This window comes from Chiloscyllium plagiosum, unplaced genomic scaffold, assembly GCF_037043375.1.
Source record: "Chiloscyllium plagiosum isolate Xiang-an unplaced genomic scaffold, Cpla_swu_hap1 HiC_scaffold_3, whole genome shotgun sequence".
NCBI classification, from domain to species: domain Eukaryota; kingdom Metazoa; phylum Chordata; class Chondrichthyes; order Orectolobiformes; family Hemiscylliidae; genus Chiloscyllium; species Chiloscyllium plagiosum.
In genome coordinates this window covers 86,339,583-86,362,570 of record NW_028270141.1, presented here as the reverse complement: position 1 = coordinate 86,362,570, position 22,988 = coordinate 86,339,583, and the positions used below count along the sequence as shown (strand labels likewise).

General features: G+C 37.1%; 1 protein-coding gene across 3 annotated transcripts in view; it reads right to left on the bottom strand.

Annotated features, from left to right (window-relative positions):
- Positions 1-3,223: 3,223 nt before the first annotated feature.
- Positions 3,224-22,988, bottom strand: part of kpna5 (karyopherin alpha 5 (importin alpha 6)) — a 35,363-nt gene continuing 15,598 nt past the window's right edge. For all 3 annotated transcript variants that reach the window (XM_043685040.2, XM_043685046.2, XM_043685051.2), the window contains exons 9-14: positions 22,054-22,217; positions 21,709-21,787; positions 14,369-14,494; positions 11,768-11,895; positions 10,775-10,953; positions 3,224-6,991 (exon numbers count right to left, since the gene is read on the bottom strand). In XM_043685040.2, coding sequence (XP_043540975.1) covers positions 6,804-6,991; positions 10,775-10,953; positions 11,768-11,895; positions 14,369-14,494; positions 21,709-21,787; positions 22,054-22,217 — 864 coding nt within the window. In that variant the 3' untranslated portion in view covers positions 3,224-6,803. The remainder of the gene's footprint in view (positions 6,992-10,774; positions 10,954-11,767; positions 11,896-14,368; positions 14,495-21,708; positions 21,788-22,053; positions 22,218-22,988) is intronic.

The following is a 22,988-nucleotide window of genomic DNA, read 5'->3' as shown; positions in this document are numbered from 1 at the left end:
ACAAGGCTTTCCATCGCAACGAGAATACTAATAGGTGAGAAAGCTGTAAACAAAAATGTATAAAACTAAATGTACAAACAACATACAAATGTGATGTTTTACATTACTCTAGTCATACCTAGATTTTTTTCTAGAGATTGCTTTACAAAAGTAATTTCAAACTTAAAATTCAAAATATTAAAAGGGCAAGCAAATAGATTTCTATTTCTCAGTAACAAAATGTAAGGTTCACATCCAACTTTTACATCCTACTCCATGTAACCTGTAGTTGCTGTTTAAAAATCAAAGTTATTAATACACACTTTAAAAGAGCATTCTGATAGGAGATAAAACACTAATTGATTAGTACATTTAGAACTTTTTTCTGAAAAAATGGCATAATAGTTTCATTGGTTACAACAAAGAAATGTCAGGCAGGACAGCAAATATTCCGATTTCTTCACAGATTTGTCACTTAAGTGATCAAAGAGAAAGGAAAAAATGTAACTGATTGTCCATTAAAATCATTTGTGCCTGTCATATTAGGCAATCATTGCATGCAATGTACTTTATTTCATCAATATTTTATCTTGGCAAGGTTGTTAAGCTTTACCTAGATTATAGATATCCCAATATTTTACTAATGTTTCAGCCTCTACTTGTGACAATTCTTGACAGATTTCCCAACATCCTGCCAAATGCAGCAAAACCTCTTATAGAGAATGGCAACTGGATTTCAACAGATATGATCTGATGAAAATATTGTTAAAAGCCTAACATTTAAAATTATAATCTCTATAGAGGAACAGAGCTGTTCTAATTTTTACTCGTTCTCAAAAGGTGCAAGGTAAACCATATAGCTACAGTAGTTTTAATTTGGGTGATGGAAAAGCTTTTAGAAATCATAATTTGATATTGATTACAAGTAATTGGATGAATGTAAATTAAAGAAAGCTAGCACTTTTTAAAAAAAGGTAAATTGTTCAATTTACATAACTGAATTTGTAGAGGAAGTAAAAATAAAGGGCTTATAAAGGTAATAGGGTTGATGTGATATAGAGTTCTGAAATGTGTTCATAAAGTTTTGTCAAAATAGGAGCCTAGAGAAAGAAAAAGGGCATATTGTTGGTTGACTGACAAGAAACAGCAGTTAATGGCAACAGTTGGTTTGTGGAAGGCACATGACAATAGGGCCCTCCCAACTCCATAGTAGGCTTGCTGCCCATCTTGGTCACAATTAACAACAAACGTTGATTTACTGGCTACAAATTTCAAAATTTGTAATGACAAATTTGAAAACATTAACTGAGATTATTGTTCGACTTCTAGATCACAAGCCAATGGATTGTGGCAAATAAAATATAAATACATAATGTGAATTGATTTTAGAAGGAGAGAATTATATAAGGTACAATTCTAAGTAGTATAGAAAGATGGTCCTGGAGGTGGAAATGCACAAGTCATTGAAGGTGGCAGAACAAGTCAAGAAAGTGGTTACTTAAGCATAAATATAGAGGCATAAATTACAGAAGCAAAACATTTTCATGAACCTTTATAATCACTGGTCCAGCCTTTAGATGAAGTATTATATGGACTTCTAGATACCATATACTGGGAAGGACATGAAAATATTAGTGAAGGTGTCGAAAAGATTTGAGGATTTCCAGGATGAACTTCAGTGGTGTAAACATTGGGGGGGGGGGGGGGGTTTACTGATGGGACAATTGATAAAAATCTTTGACAATCATAACACTAGACGAGGCGGCCTTGGTTCAAAATACATCCTCTCCCATGTAATAGCATCTTAGCACAGGTTGATTAAAAAAATCTTACATCACAATCTGGACAGCAAAGATTTATTGCTCCCATTGGCAGAAGTTAGAAACCAGAGGTTATCAATTTTGGGTGAATTGAATGACCAAAAGCAACTGAAAAAAAGTCATTTGTTTTGAAGAAATGTAGGTTAGGTTCTGGAATGCACCATCTGAGAATGCGGTAGAGGTGGATTCACACAATTATCTTTTGAGAATTGGATAGCTACCTGAAAAAAAACTTGGAAGATTGCAGTGAAAGGGCTGGAATGGGACTAGTCATTCTTCACCTTGTACAGATTCAGCATAGAAACAATAGGAAAATTAACCTTTCTTTGCTGCAACTAATTGATGATGCATTGAGTCTCACAATTTTCATAAGAAATGTATTAAAATTAATTGGGGAAATTGGTACATTCTACCAATACTTGATTTTACCTGAGCAAACTGGGTTTGAATGCAGTCCAGAAAGTCAAAGTGCAAACTGCAGTTTTTTTTAGCCGATGAAAATTTCTGCCTGCAGTCAACAAGCCCAGCCACAAGGACTAGAATACCCATTTCATCAAATATAAAAATGAAAACAAAACTTCTTGGGAGATTTGAACTGCATGTCACTGGGGTAGTTCAAAGGAGAGGAAATATTATGACAACCTACATAGTAAAGCTGAATGCCAAAAAAAACCCTAAAAGAAAATGTAGACAACTGCACAGAAATCATTACCATACCACCAGACTATATTCAAACCCCACTCCAGGACTCTGGCACATAATCCAAGTTACTTCAAGTAATGACGAATGCATAAGTTTTTCCAAGATGAGACATTAAACTGAAGTCCATCTGACTGGATATAAATAGCCCATAACATTTACATCCAAGTTGGCAATCTTCACCATCAAAAACTAGATAAACTGTTAACTTCATTTGCTGATCACGAGACCTCACTACGTGTATGTGGACTGTCACAACTGAACAAAAGTGAAAATCATTGCAAAGCATTTGATAGCATGAGAATACAACAAAATTTTGTATAATGGCAAGTTACTCAAATACTATAAAATTAATTTGGAAATGGAAAAGACAGCATTAATACAGCAACATGACAGGAAAATCAAGCTTGCATGTTGACACAAGTATCATTCATTTCTGATGCAAATTCAACAGGATCTTCAGGTCCAGTCTAATTTTGATATTGTTAAATGCATTAGGAAAAATTAGTGCTTTCATATCAAGCTTGAACATAAGTAATATTGCTATTGGATAGCGCTTTTGGGCTTTCCACACAGATTAAAATAATTTGGGTCTTAATGTTTCAGTACATGCTTTAATCATAAAAGGAATTAGAAGACTAAATTAGTGAGACACAGCATGTAAAAGCAAGCACTTTAAATAAGTGAAACCCAAAACATGGAGTTAAACAAATTTCAAATCAAAATCGTGTGAATGGATTTTATTTTTTTCTTCGCTTTCCAGACATTTCCAAATTTAATACATTCCAATGCAATTCAATAAATGTTAGATTGTGCAATTCCTAGCCCAAGAGTGGAAGAAAAAAATCAACATCCTTAGCACATATACAAACAATACACAAACAAAATTTGACTTCTTTTGCATGATATTTACCCTTTTGCATTGGGCTTGGCGCATTACTCAATTTTGTTCAAACAATTTCAGAGATTAAAATTTAAGGAGAACAAGACTGGGTCAGGTTGGGGACAGAGAAAAGAGGGTAAATAGTTTCAAGGGCTGTTGATTTCAGGGGCTGTTGCCAGCAACAGTAGGAAAAAAGTAATCCCAAATGAAAGAAAATAGATCCAAAAACATGAATACTCATGTCAAACTGTACAGCTCTGGTCATTGTAAAAAAATATATACACACAAACATTAGCTTTAATGTAGATATGTGAATTTAGAGCACAGATTTTTGAAACTTAAGCTTTTCTCCATGATTTATGCAACTATTGCTGGTAGAGATGTATTACATTATAGTTTATCTAATAAAGGAAGCCATATTAAACATTTTTGCCTTCAAATACATTAGTTTAGTAATATTAGTTCTGAGGCTTACATTATTCTGCAGGATACAACATATGTACTGCAAGATACAGCTAGGTAGCCACTGCTAAACTGAGCTCATGACTGAGGCATAGACTGACATAACTAATGTAGCAAACAAAAACTACAATACAAAATGCTCCAACATTTATTTTCTGGTATTTGCAAAACCAGCATTTGTAGAATCATTTCTGAATTCCAAAACAGGGCTTTTGAGCAAACTGCTGCATAAATTTCCAAGGGCAAGACTGAGCAATTGATATGCATTCACAACATGACTATGCATATAAAGTTTCATCCTAGTTGAAGTGTTTCATGAAATTGAAGTAGTTATGTGCTAAATATTAACTATACTTTTAACAGACAAAAAATGCTTCCAGCATTTCAAAGTAATACTGTTGTAAATTTTAAATTAAGATTTGGCCACCCTTGTCAAATGCTATGCAAATTTGAGTGAGTGGTCTTTTGGTAATAGTGATATGGGAGCAATTAAGTATTATACATTATGCATGTTGCTTGGCAATAGAACTGTGTATTAAAACAGCCATGCATTAATAGCACATGCAAACATTAGTTACGTTTTAACTGTGTATTACTGTTGCATACATTTCGCGAGTTTGGTTCTTTCAAGACTCAAAGAACTACAACTGCAATTCCAAAACATCATTTCCCCCGTCCCCCCCACCATGAACCTAAAAAATGGTATATAATGCAGAAGACACTTTTCATTGAAAGGCATCAGCTGCATCAAGAAATATTTTATATAACACAAAAAAAACAAGACATTCACAGGAAGAAATGTCTTTGTTCTATGAATGTATTACAAATCACAATTGTATATATTCTCACAATGTAACTAGGAGTTTTTAAAGAATTTTTTTCAAATACTGATTTGCTTTTGTACGTAGATGTGCACATACTTGCCAACATTCCGCAGTTACATTTTATCATGATAGATCAAATTTGGCTGTTTTGTTTATTCAGGCCATACAGAATAACAACCGGTGCCCCTTGAGATATTAATAATTACTGTTGACAATATGTGGATGACCAATAATATTTTTTCATGTGCCTCCCTTAAAATATCAACAGAGGAATGTCCCACAAACACATTGAGCACACACTAGCTGGTATTACCTGTCATTTTTAGTATCCACCCCATATACTAATAGAACATAACAGCAAAATTAACTTTGAATTCTGATAAGCAGAAAAATTCATGAATATAAATATTGAAAATTTCAAGATCAAAATCTATATACTTAATATTGAATAAAATTAACAATTATTTTAGAAAATTGTATGCATTTCTAGATCTAATTTATTTTCTTTCAAATTATTTAATTCAGAAGTGCATTCCCCATCCTTAACCAGGCAAATCTTTTAAATGTGTGTTCTTGCTGGTACATTGTGAATTAAATATTGGAGGAAACCTGAAACCAGTAATATATTTTGTTATATTTATGTTTTGAAGATTAGTGACATTATTTTAACATCAGCTGCAAATTTTTGACATTATTTAACGTCAGCTGGAAATTCTAATTCTACCAGTTTAGTGAAGTAAACATAAAATAGTTTTTCTGCAGTAGTTCATACACCTCTGGTACATAAAAGAATTTTAAGGGATAAACAAACATTTTTAAAGGAATAAGAAAACAGGCAATTCAATAGTAGTGCTCAGTAAGAGGAAAAAAGGTGAATGAAGGAGATAACTAAACAGCATGACTGTGAAATGCCACTTTAGCCACCATTAACCTGCACCCATTTGGTTGTTCAAAATTCTTAAGTTGATACCTATTAAATCTACTCGAATTAATTTCCCAAATTGAAGAATAATAATATCTTCACTTAGGTTAGTGCATTTTTTGGAACTTTAGGGTGGGAGGGGGAAGGGGGTGAAAGAAAGAGAGAGAGAGAGAGAGAGAGAGAGAGGTTGGGGGGGTGAAGAGAAGGGGAACAATTTACATCTTGCTACTAACCATGTATGGTCACCTAATTAGAAATACAACAGTTTCAATGATTGCCAGTTATTTCACTTTCTACAAATATACGTACATGTACTCTACACACCCCAATGCAATTATCAACTCCAAGTATAGTTGGTACTGCTACAATTTCAAGTTTCTGTTCAGAGTGCACTTACGAAATTATCTTCCAGTAAGTTAAGAACAAAATGTAAATTTACAGATTTCCATATTGGAATATGGACTAGCAAATGCTGATAATATTGTTTTCATTCACAGAATTGACTTGTAGTATAACAAATATTTCAACAAGTCAGAATCTTTTAAACAACTTCTGTCTTAATTCAAAGAGAGGTAGATTTATCATTGGGAGGGGGAGGTGTACCTATAAACTATGTTTACAGATACTAGTGTTGAAGGTTGCAGTGCTAACTAATTTGCTCAAATTGTAGTTTACAAGTCTGAAATTTTAAATAACAGCAATACAACTTCAGAACCTTTCAAAAGGATTTTGGTCAAATAGGTTAGACTTCAATTTCATTATTCAACAAAAAGTAAACCACACCCTGTAACAGTATTTTGAGGCTCTGGGATCAAAAGAATAAATAAGTATTGTTTAAATTAGGGCTGTAAACAGTTAAATGAAACAGTACTTTTTAGATGGCTGCAATTTCAGCTTAAATATAGGTGTCTCTCCTACTCCAACACCTCTCTCTTTGGAGCAATTCAGATAGAGTTCAGATGTTTATAACCCCAGATACTTAAATGAATATTAAATATGAAACATGAAAATCAACAGCCCCAGTTTAAATGTAATTTTAAACTGCAAATAGAAAAGTGCATAAGCTGCCTCAAAATTTTGCCCTTTCAACAATGTTCCTAATTTTAAACTCCATTAAAGCAGCTTCTTCATAATTTTGGCTCTGAGGATTTATGAAGTTCCTTTTGAATATGTTGCAATGGTGGTACTTGTAGACAGTTTCACCAATCATGCATTTAGAGCTGGAATCCTTCCATTGGGGCCTCTTGCTGTTGGAAGATGAACTGCTGCTGATTTTCATCCACTTGTGGTGCAATGCTCGAGTCCTCCTCCTCTATACCAAAATAATGCTCAATCAAATCGAAGGCCTTTTGATAGATTTCCTGGTTTTCATGACTTTGGAGAAATTCTATTTTGTCCAGACCTGAAATTACAGAGTTCACAATTCAATGTTATATACAATTATACTGTTTGATATTGTTACTTCAAAGTACTGCACAATGTGAATAAAACAATATGCACTATTCATGTGATTATTTTTCTGAGAAGAACTGGTCTTATCAATTAGAGTCATAGAGATGTACAGCACAGAAATAGACCGTTCAGTCCATCCCATCCAGGCCGACCAGATATTCTAACTGAATCTAGTCCCATTTGCCAGTACTTGGCCCATATCCCTTTAAATCTTTGCAATTCATATATCCATCTAGGTGCCTTTTAAATGCTGTAATTGTACCAGCCTCCACCACGTCCTCTGGCAACACAATCCCATACACACACTACCCTCTGTGTGAAAAAGTTGCCCCTTAGGTCCCTTTTATATCTTTCACCTCTACCCTAAACTTATACCGTCTAGTTGTGGAGTCTCCCATCCCGGGGAAAAGACCTTGAATAATTATCCTATCCATGCCCCTTGTGATTTTATAAACATCTAAAAAAGGTCACCCCTCAATTGTCTGATTCAGTGTTAGGAAATCTGCATCCAGTCATTAAATTACAGCAAACTTTGTTTTAACTGGCACTCTTAATAAATAGGCAAAAATTATATACCTGAAATACCAGACTTTACTGTATCGCGATCTCCACAATATCAGAGTAGTCAGTTGAGGATGAGAGTAAGAAAATCCTCTGCCAATAAGTTTTATTTAAGGCAAAGGTTACATTATAATTGAAGTCATTTATGCCGCAAAAGAAACTAGAACAGTGATGCCTGTATCGTCTACATTACGTTTCTATTTCTTAGAGTATTTATTACATTGATTATGCAGACCTCTTGATTAACCAGAATATTTGATTATTTTAAAAGAAACAGTTTCATTATCAGGAATGGCAGACAAGTGCAGAGGTGAGTATGAGCCAGTACATGAAAATACAAAACAAGGTTTTTATGTACATATCATTCCCCCACCTCTGTTCCACAGCCTCCAATGATTTCTTTTCAAATGGAGGTCAGGACTAGAGGCCTGGATATTCCCCATACTGCAACATCACTCTTACAACACTTGAAATCTTGAAATGTAAACACACGAACTGGGTTGGAGGCAAGTTTGGCATTTAATTAACTCTGCCAAGCATATCCATAAGGCAGGAGTTGACTGCAAAGCCTGGGCAGCAATGTTAGTTGGTAACCTTGATCTAGCCGTCACTGCTTTGCAAATGAGAGGAAGCAACACCTCAGACAGCTAGTCGTCTCACTGAGCATGTATGCAGGACAATGAAGGTAAATCACATGCCCGAAGCAAGATTGCCCCATTCTTTCAATCTTTTGGCAACAGCAATGCAATAAATGCAGACTGAAGTTTAGCAACTTCAACTTTGAAAATTCACTTCCTGCCCTTCTAGCTCATTAACAGCAGTGATCCTGAATGAAATCCATAGGACCCAAGAAGTAAGTGATAACAATTATGCAGTTGTACAGGTTTTGACTTGTCTAATAGTTCCTGGATAATTCTCCAGATAAGTTATATGGAGTTGCAGTTCTCATCCTAATCCAGTATCCTAGGTAACAGGGGAATTTCCCATCCTAAACAGAAACATTCCAGGGCTTTCCAACTTCATCAGGATCCTGCATTTTTCATCATCCATCCATTTCAGAGAACAGAATATAGAGTCTAATACATAAATATGAAGATCCTTGCTTTTAAAATATCCAGGACAAAGCAGCCGACTTAATTAAACACTCAATCTAACAACTTCACAATTCACTCCCTCCATCACCAGCAGTGTTCCATCTACAAGGTACACTGCAACAATACACCAACACTCCTTGGAATGCATTTTCCAACTTGCAACCTCGACAAGGCCAAAGGCAGTGGATACATCAAAACATTAGATTGACCTCCAAGGTGCTCATAACTCTGACTTGGAACTATATAAAAGAGTTGAAGATACATTTTTTTAAATGCAGAGGATGGTGAGAGCCTGGAACTCACTACATGAAAGACTGGTTGAGTGAGAAACATTCGTTAATACTTAAGCAGCATTTAAATAATCATCGGCATTGCTGTAACCTCCAGACTTATGGCCCAAGAGCTACAAAATAGGATTAGTGTAATCAGATTTTTGAGTGGCACAATGCACCAAATGGCATTCTTAAATACAGTAAACATCTATTAGCAAATTTTTAATTCATCTTTGACCATAGGAAAGGTATCATATGACTGGAGGGTGGTAGGGATAAACTACATTAATTATAGATTGGTGATCCTCACATTTGTACTGAGGAGACTGTTGCAGGAAATTCTGAAGGATAGAATTTATCTCCACTTGGACAAGCAAGGTTTACTAATGAATAGTCAGCTTGGCTTTGTTAGTTGGAGGTCCAGCCCCACAAATTTAACTGAACTTGGAGTAGGTGATCAGATGCACAGATGAGAGTAGTGCAGTTAATGTAGTTCATACTGATTTCAGCAAAGCCTTTGTCAATGTCTAGCAGAGGAGACTGATAATTGTGATAAAGGCACATGGGATCCAGGGTAACTTAGTAAGCTGGATCAAAAATTAGCTTTATGGTAGAAGACAGAAAGTGGTGGTAGAAAGCTGTTTTTGAGAAACTCAAGGGCAGTGTCCAGTGGCATGCGAAGGGACTAGTGCTGGGTCTCTTATTGTTTGTGACATATATAAATGATATTGATGGGAATGTGGGCAGTTAAGTAAATTTGTGGATGGTACAAAGATTGGCTGGGTGATTAATAATGAGGAAGGTGTTCTTCAGTCACAGGAAGTTATAGACAGATTGATCAGATGGTCAGATCAGTGACAGATAGAACTCAACCCTGAAAAGTGAGAAGTGATGCATTTAGGAAGTACTAGCAAGATAGACTGGATAGCGTCAGGTTGTTTTCTTTAGAGCAGAGAAGGCTGAGGACCTGATTGAGGTGGATAAGATTGAGGAGCATGGACAGGATGAATAGGAACCAACTGTTCTGCTTATTTGAAGGATCAATACTGAGACAGCATCTTTTCAAGGTGCAGGGCAGGAGGGGATTTGAGGAAAAAGTTTTCACCAGAAGAATATTGAGAATCTGGAATACAATGCCTGGAAGGGCAACAGAGATGGCACATGTCTGCAAAAAGTAAGTGAATGAGCACTTGAAATAAAACTGACATTCATAGCTGTGGGCCAAGTCCTGAAAACTGGGATTTGTGTAGATATGTGTAAAGGGTCTCTTCTGTGATGTATGACCCTGTAACTATGATCCTAGAAGATTACTTTGGTACAGAATATGAAATGGTGCAGAAGGAGGAAGAAAAGCCATTACAGCTGACTATAGTTGGATAGATAAAAACTGAACCATGCTAATGATGTCCCACTCAGGTGAGTGACCGTGTCACAAATTAACCCAGAAGTTAAAGAAAAATGAACTAACACTCGATAAAATATTTAACTGTTTATCTTCTGCTTCTCCTTTCTCTCCAGCATTTATTTCAATTTTATAACTGAACTTTAATTTTCTACTGAAAATCTTCTCCATTGCGTCAGTCAGGCGATCTTTCAAAAGCTGATCTGCTTGCATGTGAAAATCAGACTCAATTAGTTGAGTGTGACTAATTAGATACTTAAAGACACTTCAAGCCAGTCACAAATTTGTTTATGTCAAAATGCCCAGAGAATCACATGTTTTAACCTGTCATTATGAACCAAGGAATATTTCATTTCTTTTAGGTATATAATTTGCTTTGCAAAATTAGGTCTATAGCATCTCACCGTAGGCTTCTTCAATAAGTGCACAGTATGGATTGATACCGGTTCCATTCTGTTTGGCTTCTTGCTCTCCTAATCGTAAAATGTTTTCTAGTCCATTCAAAGCAACTTGCACTATTTTGGAATCCATGACTGTAAGCAAGTCACAGAGAGGTTTGATGCAGCTCAGTTCCACCAAATACCTTGAAATGAAAACAAAGATGCCAGTTGACAATTGTGGTTTTCAGTTAACTGATTAAACTATGGAATCTGAATATCTCCAAAAAAATTATAGGAAGACACAGAAGTTATGTGCTTAAACAGAATACCTGCTAAACTAAAATCGAAGGTTATTACTGTAATAAGAATGAGCAGTTACTTCCGACCACACAACTGTCCATTTTGAGTCATCTAATCATATGAAACAATTTGCAATTCAACTTGTAATTTAGAGGCCAGAGAATTTTTTTTTAAATTCTAAAATTTGCATTAATCACCAATGATAAGCATGGTCACGTTCACATTTTACTAATGATTTGAGGTACAAGGTTGAAAATCTGAACAGAAAGAGGACATTTACTTTATTATATTTTAAGATCTTTGTTAGTAGAACAAAGATTGAATTTTAAATGACATAAGTAAAGTAGTGTATTCAAAAGACTATACGGATGTGGATTCTACGAAATGGCTTTGCCCTGGAGAATTTCACTAGAATTTTCTGACATAGTATATTTGAGGCAGGTACATAGAAACAATTCTGACAGACTAAATGTCTAAAAGTATTGATTGTACAGCAATAATAAATTTGACTCATGGTGCACTTCTATAAAGTTAAGTACTTCACCAAGAATCTGACTTCTAAGAATTATAACATTAAGTGTAATAAATGGAAATCAAGAAACATCATTTTGAATCAAAGATGAAACATCTTAACTCAACAGCTAGATGATTGACAAAAGATGTAAAAGTGGATGGGATTAAGTAAGTGGGAGTTTCTCATTCATTGGTTATAACTACCTGATCTGTTCTGGAGTTCCTCCAGATGTTGCATTTGTAATAGCCCATGCAGCCTCCTTTCTAGTGCGGAATTCAGCCTTTTGGAGAACATCAATAAGCACTGGGAAAATATTTGCATCTATTACAGCCTATTAAGTAGAAAAAAAATATGTACATTAAATTAAAAATGTATAAAATAATAACGGTACACATATTCAAAACAAAATTTTTAACTTATTTTCATTTCTCAATAAAAAAGATCAATGCAGTTGCTATTGCACTTGTGCACTTTGGGGTTTTTAGAGAGGTGAATACACATTCACCATTTCCTTCGGAAATTGAATATAAATATCTTTCATAACTATCTTTATCATTCTGGTAGTACATCTGTTTAAACTCCACCAAATCAGAACCATCTATAAAATAAAAACAAACTACTGCAAATGCTGGAAACAAACAGAAAATACTAGAGATGGTGGAAAAAGCCAAGTAGTTGCATGTGAAGGCAATTTCAAATATTTAAGAGAAAAATAAAATATTGGAAAAATGTACCAATTCTAGCAGCATCTGAGGAGAGAAACAGAGCTAACACTGAGTCCAGTATGACTGAAGAATTGTCAGAGAGGACTTGAAGCTTAACTCTCCACAAGATAATGCCCGATTTGCTGAGTTTCTCGAGCAATTTTGCATTTTCTTTTCCAAACACATCATATTCGTTTCTCAAACTAGAGGCTCTCAGGCAAACAGTTTTGCTTCTTAACCGATTAGAAGGTGTAACAGATTTTTGTCCTTATCTTTTCTTTCTTTTTAAGAAATGACAGAATTTATCTGCAAACTTAATTACATCACCTTTGTTTGCTGTCCCTTCAGTTGTTGAGGCCCTAGGCCTCAGACTTCCCTCCCCAAACCGTTCACCTTGTTGTTCTTGTAAGCGACTAATAAAAACCCATCACTTTGACCAATCTTTTGGTCATCTGCCTTCATATCTCATCTGATGGAGTTTCAGCTGAATCTCTTAAAAGACAACAAATGACTTAAGTATGGAAACCACGGGTTTTAACATTTTCTCAGCAACGTCCCTTATTCAATTGCTGAAAGACCTTGAATAGTTATAGGGATAGGAAAGGTTTGGAGGGATAATAAGCCAGGAGTAGGCAGGTGGGACTAGTTTAGCTTGGGATTATGTTCGGCATAGACTGTTGGACCAAAAAGTCTGTTTCCATGCTGAATGACTCTATAAATGAATCCATCTAAAAAATCTTACATTTGACTGCATTTCCTATATGGATTGCTATTGGTTTCCAATTGCTTCTCAGTATTGAGAATTTTAGCACTTGACAGGAATAGGCAAATCAGACTGTTTTGGTGCCTATATCTTAATACAAAACTTTTGCTCCATACCTTTGATTCTTTTATTTGATGTAAATCTATTCATTGATTTTAAATTTAAATTGGTTTTCTGTTACATTTTGTTACACAATCCCTTGCTAACACCACAAATTATAATTAAGAAAATGACCTATTGTTCGGATGCTTTTACCAGAAAATAAAACTCTACCCAAATGAAGACTTTATAATTTAAAGCAACTTTAGATTACCTCTCAAGCATCAAAATTCAAGAAAACATAACCCAAAGTTTACATACATCATTAATTAAGTTCCTTAAGCCCTGATATAATTAGGATGAATCTGCGCTATACCTTTCCGTAGTCAATGCATTCCTTCCTGAGGTTCAGAGCACAAAGCTGAACTTAATCTTCATGATGAGATTATGTCCAAATCACAATATGAAGCATCACTTGCTCATTTTTGAATTTCAACATAAGTATATTCTGTTGCTTTCAAGCTTTTCAAACAAAAACACCAAATTTTAGTGATTAATGTACAATGACTATTTCTCTTGCTTCTCTCCAGCTCCTAGATTGCATTACAAAGATATTCCAAATAAACAGGTTCCAAATGTTTACCCTTATATTTCCAATACATTGAATTTCATTTGTCATAGATTGAGCACGGGGACAAAAAAGTCAATATGTAATTTCAACTTTCTTTGCCAATCCACAAAACCCTGCTTTCTAGTTTAGCTTTGTTGACAAAGTTAGTAACACAACTCATGATTTTTTTAATCTCCACCACATATAAAAAGCATGTTCATCATAGGTAATGGAAAGTTGATGGTTTAAAACAGATTTCTTAAGTAACACCAGCTGTTACATTCCATCTATTGAAAATGGAGTTCTTTATTACCTCCTGTCTCCTACCATGTACTTTCCACCCCTCCAATAAAACAATATTTACAGATGAAATGAAATACAAAAGATGACTAGTTGGCCCATCACATTTAGTTCACAGACAGATCTGATACCTCAAGCTGAACACTTTCTCACCTACCACCAATATTTTTAAAGCACAAGTGAAAAAAGATGTTTAAAAACAGTCAATTTAAGGAAAAATATCTAGAAAGTCCAGAATGCTGCCAGAAAGCGAGGACACAATACAAACCTGCATTAAAATATTTTGTATTTATTCAGTTCAGCTAAAAACAAAGGCTCCAAAATATGGCAACAGTTAATGGACAGACTTTGCATTACTTTTAAGAGCACAGTAAAACAAATATATCACCTGAATTTGTGCTCTATTTCCAGCAGTGATGTTGGAAACTGTCCAGCAAGCTTCCTTCCGTATGGATTCTTTTGGGCTGCTCAACAAATGAAGGAGGCAGGGAAGTGCAGAGCAATTCAAAATCACCTAAGTATCAAAATGTCAAAATTCAGCCCTTAATTCAGAGACAGGAAAGTTGGCACATCTTTTTAAAACAAAATTCATCCTTTGGATGTGGGGACCACTGACTAGATTTATTTACTTTGCATTCATCCCCAATAAAACTTTTCAAACTCAAATAAAATAGCTATCCAAAAGCGTGCAATATATATTAAATTTAATACTTTCAAAACAAACTGGTATAAAAAGGGCCCAAAGAGTCTAACAGCCTGAAAAAAAACTCACCAAATACAGGATAACCCCAAATATGAGAAATCGTTGGACACAATTTATACTTATTGATTCAAAATTGTAATTAAATGTGAGTTAAAGATCAGATTTTATTCACCAAAAACCGTAATATAATTGAAATAGAGAATGATCAGGGAGAAGGTAGGGCCGATCAGGGATAGTGGAGGGAACTTGTGCGTGGAGTCTGAGCAGATAGAGGATGTACCAAATGAGTTTTTTGCTTCGGTTTTCACCAAGGAAAGGGAACGTAAATGAAAACTGAGGGGAGCTGGGAAACAGTCTTGACCAGATCAAGATTGATGAAGTTGACGTGCTAGAAATATTGGAAAATATTAAGATTGATAAGTCCCCAGGGCCAGACCAGATTTATCCTAAGGGGAGAAAGTGAGGTCTGCAGATGCTGGAGATCAGAGCTGGAAATGTGTTGCTGGAAAAGCGCAGCAGGTCAGGCAGCATCCAGGGAACAGGAGAATCGACGTTTCGAGCATAAGCCCTTCTTCAGGAACTCCTGATTTCCTGAAGAAGGGCTTATGCCCGAAACGTCGATTCTCTTGTTCCCTGGATGCTGCCTGACCTGCTGCGCTTTTCCAGCAACACATTTCCAGCTCAGATTTATCCTAAGCTGCCCCAGGAAGTGAGAAAGGAGGTTGCTAAGCCACTGGTGAGGATATTTGACTCCTCACTCTCCACAGGAGTCGTACCAGAGGACTGGAAGAAGGCAAATGTTGTTCCTCTTCAAGAAGGGTAATAGGAAAATAACTGGCAATTACAGACCAGTCTTACAACTGTGGTCAGCAAAGTTTTGGAAATAATTCTATGGGATTGGAATTATGACTATTTGTCTAAGCATAGTGTGATTAACGGCAGTCAGCATGGCTTTGCAAGGGGCAGGTTGTGCCTCACAAATCTTATTGAGTTCTTTGAGGTGGTGTCAAGACAGGTCAAAGACGGTTAAGCAGCGGATGTGGTGGATATGGACTTCAGCAAAGCATTTGATAGGGTTCCCATGGTAGGTTCATTCATAGAGTCAGGAAATACAGGATACAGGGAGATTTGGCTATCTGGATTCAGAATTGGCTGGCTGACAGAAGGCAGGTGGTTGTAAATGGAAAGTATTCTGCCCGGAGGACAATATTAAGTGGGGCCCCACAGGGCTCTGTTCATATAGTCATAAAGATGTACAGCATGGAAACAGATCCTTCGGTCCAACCCGTCCATGCTGACCAGATATCCCAACCCAATCTAGTCCCATCTGCCAGCACCCAGCCCCTATCCCTTCAAATCCTTCCCATCCAAATGCCTTGTAAATCTTGCAATTGTACCAGCCTCCACCACTTCCTCTGGCAGCTCATTCCATACACGTACCACCCTCTCACCTAAACCTATGCCCTCTAGTTCTGGAATCCCCGACCCCATGGAAAACACTTTGCCTATTTACCCTATCAATGCCCCTCATAATTTTGTAAACCTCTATAAGATCAACCCTCAGCCTCCGACACTCCAGGGCAAACAGCCCCAGCCTGTTCATCCTCTCCCTGTAGCTCCAACCCTGGCAACATCCTTCTAAGTCTTTTCTGAACCCTTTCAAATTTCACAACATTTTTCCGATAGGAAGGAGACCAGAATTGCACGCAATATTCCAACAGTGGCCCAACCAATGTCTGGTACAGCCCCAACATGATCTCCCAACTCCTGTACTCAACACTATGACCAATAAAGGAAAGCATACCAAATGCCTTCTTCACTATCCTATCTACCTGCGACTCCACTTTCAAGGAGCTATGAACCTGCACTCCAAGGTCTCTTTGTTCAGCAACACTCCCTAGGACCTTACCATTAAGCGTATAAGTCCTGCTAAGATTTGCTTTCCCAAAATGCAGCATCTCACATTTATCTGAATTAAACTCCATCTGCCACTTCTCAGCCCAATGACTCATCTGGTCCAGATCCTGTTGTAACCGGAGGTAACCCTCTTCGCTATCCACTACACCTCTAATTTTGGTGTCATCTGCAAACTTACTTACTGTACCACTTATGTTCGCATCCAAATCATTTATTTAAATGACAAAAAGTAGGAGACCCAGCACCAATCCTTGTGGCACTCCACTGGTCATAGGCCTCCAGTCTGAAAAACAACCATCCACCACCACCCTCTGTCTTCTACCTTTGAGTCAGTTCTGTATCCGAATGGCTAGTTCTCCCTGTATTCCATGAGATCTAACCTTGCTAATCAAGGGGAACCTTGTCGAACGCCTTACTGAAGTCCATATAGATATCTTTGAGGAGAAAGTGAGGTCTGCAGATGCTGGAGATCAGAGCTGGAAATGTGTTGCTGGAAAAGCGCAGCAGGTCAGGCAGCATCCAGGGAACAGGAGAATCGACGTTTCGGGCATAATTCCTGAAGAAGGGCTTATGCCCGAAACGTCGATTCTCCTGTTCCTTGGATGCTGCCTGACCTGCTGCGCTTTTCCAGCAACACATTTTCAGCTCCATATAGATATCATCTACTGCTCTGCCCTCATCAATCCTCTTTGTTACTTCCTCAAAAAACTCAATCAAGTTTGTGAGACATGATTTCCCAGGTACAAAGCCATGTTGACTGTCCCGAATCAGTCCTTGCCTTTCCAAATACATGTACATCCTGTCCCTCAGGATTCCCTCCAACAACTTGCCAACCACCGAGGTCAGGCTCACTGGTCTATAGTTCCCTGGTTTGTCCTTACCGCCTTTCTTAAACAGTGGCACCATGTTTATCAGCCTCCAGTCTTCCAGCACCTCAACTGTGACTATCAATGATACAAATATCTCAGCAAGAGGCCCAGCAACCTCTTCTCTAGCTTCCCACAGAGTTCTTGGGTACACCTGATCAGGTCCTGGGGATTTATCCACTTTTAACTGTTTCAAGACATCCAGCACTTCCTCATCTGTAATCTGGACATTTCGCAAGATGTCACCATTTATTTCCCTACAGTCTATATCTTCTATATCCTTTTCACAGTAAATACTGATGCAAAACACTCATTTGGTATCTCCTCCATTTTCTTCGGCTCCGCACAAAGGCCGCCTTACTGATCTTTGAGGGGCCCTATTCTCTCCCTAGTTACCCTTTTGCCCTTGATGTATTTGTAAAAACCCTTTGGATTCTCCTTAATTCTATTTGCCAAAGCTATCTCATGTCCCCGCTTTGCCCTCCTGATTTCCCTCTTAAATATACTCCTACTCCCCTTATACTCTAAGGATTCACTCGATCTATTTTGTCTATATATTACATATACTTCCTTCTTTTTCTTAACCAAACACTCAATTTTTTCTCGTTATCCAGCATTCCCTATACCTACCAGCCATTCCTTTCACCCTAACAGGAATATATTTTCTCTGTACTCTCGTTATCTCATTTCTGAAGACTTCCCATTTTCCAGCCATCCCTTTACCTGCGAACATCTGCCCCCAATCAGTTTTCAAAGGTTCTTGCCTAATACCGTCAAAATTTCTCCAATTTAGAACTGGTCTATCCTTTTCCACTATTTTAAAACTAATAGAATTATGGTCGCTGGCCCCAAAGTGCTCCCCCACTGACACCTCAGTCACCTGCCCTGCCTTATTTCCCAAGAATAGGTCAGGTTTTCCACATTCTCTAGTAGGTACATCCACATACTGAATCAGAAAATTGTCGTGTACGCACTTAACAAATTCCTCCCAATCTAAACCTTTAACACAATAGCAGTCCCAGTCTATGTTTGGAAAGTTAAAATCCCCTACCATAACCACCCTATTATTCTGTTCTTGGGCCTCTGCTCTTTGTAGTTTTTATAAATGACTTGGATGAGGTTGTTGAGGGGTGGGTTAGTAAATTTGCAGATGACACAAAGGTTGACGGTGTCGCGATAGTATAGAGGGCTACTGCAGGCTGCAGCAAGACATATACAGGATGCAGAGCTTGGCTGAGAAATGGCAGATGGAGTTCAACCTGGATAAATACAAAGTGATGCATTTTGGAAGGTCAATGCTGAATATAGGGTTAAAGACAGGATTCTTGGCAGTGTGGAGGAACAGAGGGATCTTGGTCTTCAAGTACATAGGTCCCTTATAGATAGGGTTGTTAAGAAAGCATATGATGTTTTGGCTTTCATTAACAGGGGGATCGAGTTTAAGAACAATGAGGTTTTGCTGCAGCTCTACAAGTCCTGGGTGAGACAACAGTATCTAGTTCTGATTGCCCTAATATAGGAAAGATACAGAGGCTTTGGAAAGGGTGCAAAGAAGGTTTGAAAATGTGTTGCTGGAAAAGTGCAGCAGGTCAGGCCTGCTGCGCTTTTCCAGGAACACATTTTCAGCACTGATCTCCAGCATCTGCAGTCCTCACTTTCTCCTGCAAAGAAGGTTTAACAGGATACTGCCTGGACTGGAGGGCTTGCCTTATGAAGAAAGGTTGAATAAGCTCAGACTTTTCTCTCTGGAGAGAAGGAGGAAGAGAGGAGACCTGATCGAGGTGTACAAAATAGTGAGAGGAATAGATGGAATCAATAGCCAGAGACTTTTCGCCAGGGCAAGACTGACTGGTATAAGAAGTCATAATATGGAGATATTAGGAGGAAGGGATAAAGGAGACGTCAGTTTTTTTACACAGAGAGTTGTGAATGCATGGAATGCGTTGCAGCTATGGTGGTGGAAGCAGCGTCATTGAGGACATTTAAGCGACTGCTGGACATGCACAAGGATGTGTTGAGGGGTGCATAGGTTAAGTTACTATATTTTACATTAGGATTAAATCTCGGCACAACATCGTGGGCTAAAGCGCCTGTTCTCTGCTGTACATTTTTTATGTTCTAAATAGTTAATACAACAAAGTTAGATTGCTTTGATTTACTGGCAGCAATCTTAGCACATATCGCAATACATTCAGCCATAAATTTGTTTAAAACTCTTATCGTCATTAGGCAAAATGTTTCAGTTCCAAAGTCCATGCGGTTTAACCACCTAACTCTTCAACAGCTGGTCTCAACCATCTCAAGTCTCACGGGTAGTCTTTATCAAAACGGTCAGCTCTGGTTAATCAGTCTTTTCAAAGCAACTGAAATCACAACAATAATACTACTTTTGTTTTAAAAAAAGCTCCAGCTTGTGGATTCAGTCTTTAGGAGTGATTAGAGACCAAAACGGGGGATGAGGTGTTAAATGAATACTCTGCACCTATCCATACTAAGGAAGGGGACACCGTCCAGGTCATGTTGACAGAGGAGGAAATTCAGTCACCAGAAGGGTTTATAACTGATTAGGAAGAGGTATTAGAATAGGTTGTTAGTATGTAAAGTTTATTAGGTACCAGGACTGAATGAGATGTATCCAAAGATAAATGAAGTCAGTAGAAATTACAGAAGCACCAGCAATAATCTTTCAATCTTCCCTAGATGCAGGGGTGTTGCCACATGACTAGAGAACTGTAAATGTAACATCCATGTTCACAAAAAAGTTGGAAGGCGAAGTAAGACTAGCCAATTTTACTTCAGTGGCAAAGAGATTTCTTAAAATAATTATGATATAATAGTCACATGGAAAAAAGTTAGTTAATTAGAAAGGGCTAGCACAGATTTATTCAGAGAAAATCATGTTTAACTTGCTGGATTATTTTGAATAGACAACAGGGAGCTGATGAAGACACTCAAAAGATATTTGAAATAGTGCCACATAACTGTTTTCTGAGTAAAGTAAAAGTTCATTGAATACAAGGGATAGTAGCGATAAAGGTACAAAATTGCTTGAGATACACGAAAAAGTAATGGTTAATGGATATTTTTTGGGTTGGCGGAATCGATAGTGGAGTTCCCCAGGTGTAGTTTTGATGCACTTGCTTTTCCTGATGTATATCAATAAAATTTAGATTTTGGTATGCAATGGACAAATTCGAAGTTTTCAGATGATATAAAACATGGAAACATTGTGGACATTGTAAGATGACAACTTGACGGAATGGGCAGCTAGTTGCTAGATGAAGTTCAATGCAAAAAATTGAAAGGTGATATGCTTTGGTAGAAAAGAATAGGAGAAATAACAAAACAAAAGGCTAATTGCCTCAAGGTGTGTAGAATGGAAAGGCCTAGATTTTTATGTTCATAAGGGTGTCAGGATAGGCAGAGAGAGCTGTTAGTGAGGATGTGAATGCATTGAATAGAGTGCAATACAGGTTTACAAGAACAGTTCCAGCAATGAGACACTTCAGTTATGAAGACATATTAGAAAAGTTGGGACTGCTTTCTTTGAGAGATTTGATAGAAATTTTCAAAATCATGGAGAAGGTTGAACAGAAGAGAGAAACTGTTTTCAAGGATTGAGATGAAGAGGATGCAAATATGGCAAATGGTATAAAAGGAAGAACCTTTGTTATACATAATCTAGAGAGAGTCTGGAACATTGCCTGAAAGTGTGGTGGAATCAAGTTCAATTGAGACAAATGGCATTAAATAACTATTTAGATAGCAAAATTAGGGTTGTGGAGAAAAAGCAGGAGAATGGCACTGAGTCATCAAGCTCAGAGAAACAATGGAGGCGCAATGAGCTTACCAGCCTCCTTCTGCACAGTGACAATTCTGAGATTGCGGCCTTGGCCCTACTACTTGCATTGATCGTGCAAAGGTCAGATCTACTCAACTCATCAAACCTATTTCAATATGAATTGAGGATTTTTCATGTGGGGAAAATGATGTCCATCGCGCACACATTTGCACTAAGTCTGAAAAAATGTAAGTACACAGAGAAGTTGGCTCTCATCTTGCACTTTCTACTTTTAACTTTAGTAAATTAGATTGCAAGCACAAAAACTTGCATGTGTCAGGTTTTACTAACACCTTTCATCCACACTTTGAGAAGCCCTGATTTAGGATGTCAACTTGAACAGAATTCCATAGAATTTCCTGAATACCAAAAATATCAACAGATACCTTGTGAAGAATTACCTGTGTCTGGATGTCATCTCCAGTAACTATATTTCCTACAGCTCTCAGTGCAGGTGATACAACCTTATAATCATTATGCCTATTAAAGAAATACAGGACAAATTAACAACTCACTCACTCATTTGAAAGGAAATCCCTAAAAAATATTTTGAAAAGCCCATCAAGCGTAGGCTGAAGTCTAATTTACTTAAATTATGTGGCATTGTTGATGATAAAACATTACATTCCACAATTCTGACAATACATCAATTTAAATCAAAATGATTTTGAAATAGAGAAAGAACTAATTTCACATCAATTTAGCAAATTGATTAAAAGATCAGAAAAGAAAATGCTAATACTTACATCAAAAGCTCCACTAATCGCCTACAAACGCCAGAGTCAATAACTATTTGTATTTTCTCATTGGGTCCATCAGAAAGGTAAGAAAGGGCCCAGCAAGCATCAGCCAAGACATCAGGATCACTGCTAAATAATAGTCTTGACAAAACATTCAAACAAGGTGACACCTAAAATAGTGCAATACAAGGTCATAAGATTTATATTAATTTATTCATTGTATAACATCAAACATTATTGCAAGGGTAGCACTGAATACAAATTAAGACTGTTTTGACTAATTTGAATGTTAAGAGTCCCAACTCCCCTGAAGATACAAAGAACTAATTAAATGAATGTCAAAAAATTGAAATTTGATTGGGGTAGTTTGCCGAAATAATGCAAAAATTTTAAAAGTTACATTTAGCTTAACATCAACTGCAACACTCAACTTTTAGGAATATGTAACATTTCTTTTTATGCCATGGTGCAGTTGTGCAGGTCATTAGTCAGGCCACTTTTAGAATACTGCTTTCAATTCTGGTCTCCCTGCTACAGGAAGGAGGTTGTTAAACTTGAAAGAGAACAGAAAAGATTTACAAGAATGTTACCAAGACTGGAGGGTCTGAGCTATAAAGACAGGCCTATTTGGTTAGGGCTATTTCTCTGGAATGTTGGAGGTTTGGAGATGACTTTATAGAAGTTTATAAAATAATAAGGGGCATGGAAAGGGTAAATAGCCAAAGTCTTTTTCCCAGGGTAAGGGAGTCCAAAACTAGAGGGTATAGGTTTAAAGGTGAGAGGGGAAACATGTAAAAGGGACCTAAGGGGAAACTTTGTCACGCAAAAGGTGGTGGTGCAAGAAATGAGCTGCCAGAGAAAGTAGAGGTGGCTGGTACGATTACAACATTTAAAAGGCACCTGGATGGGTACATGAATAGGAAGGGCTTAGAGGGATATGA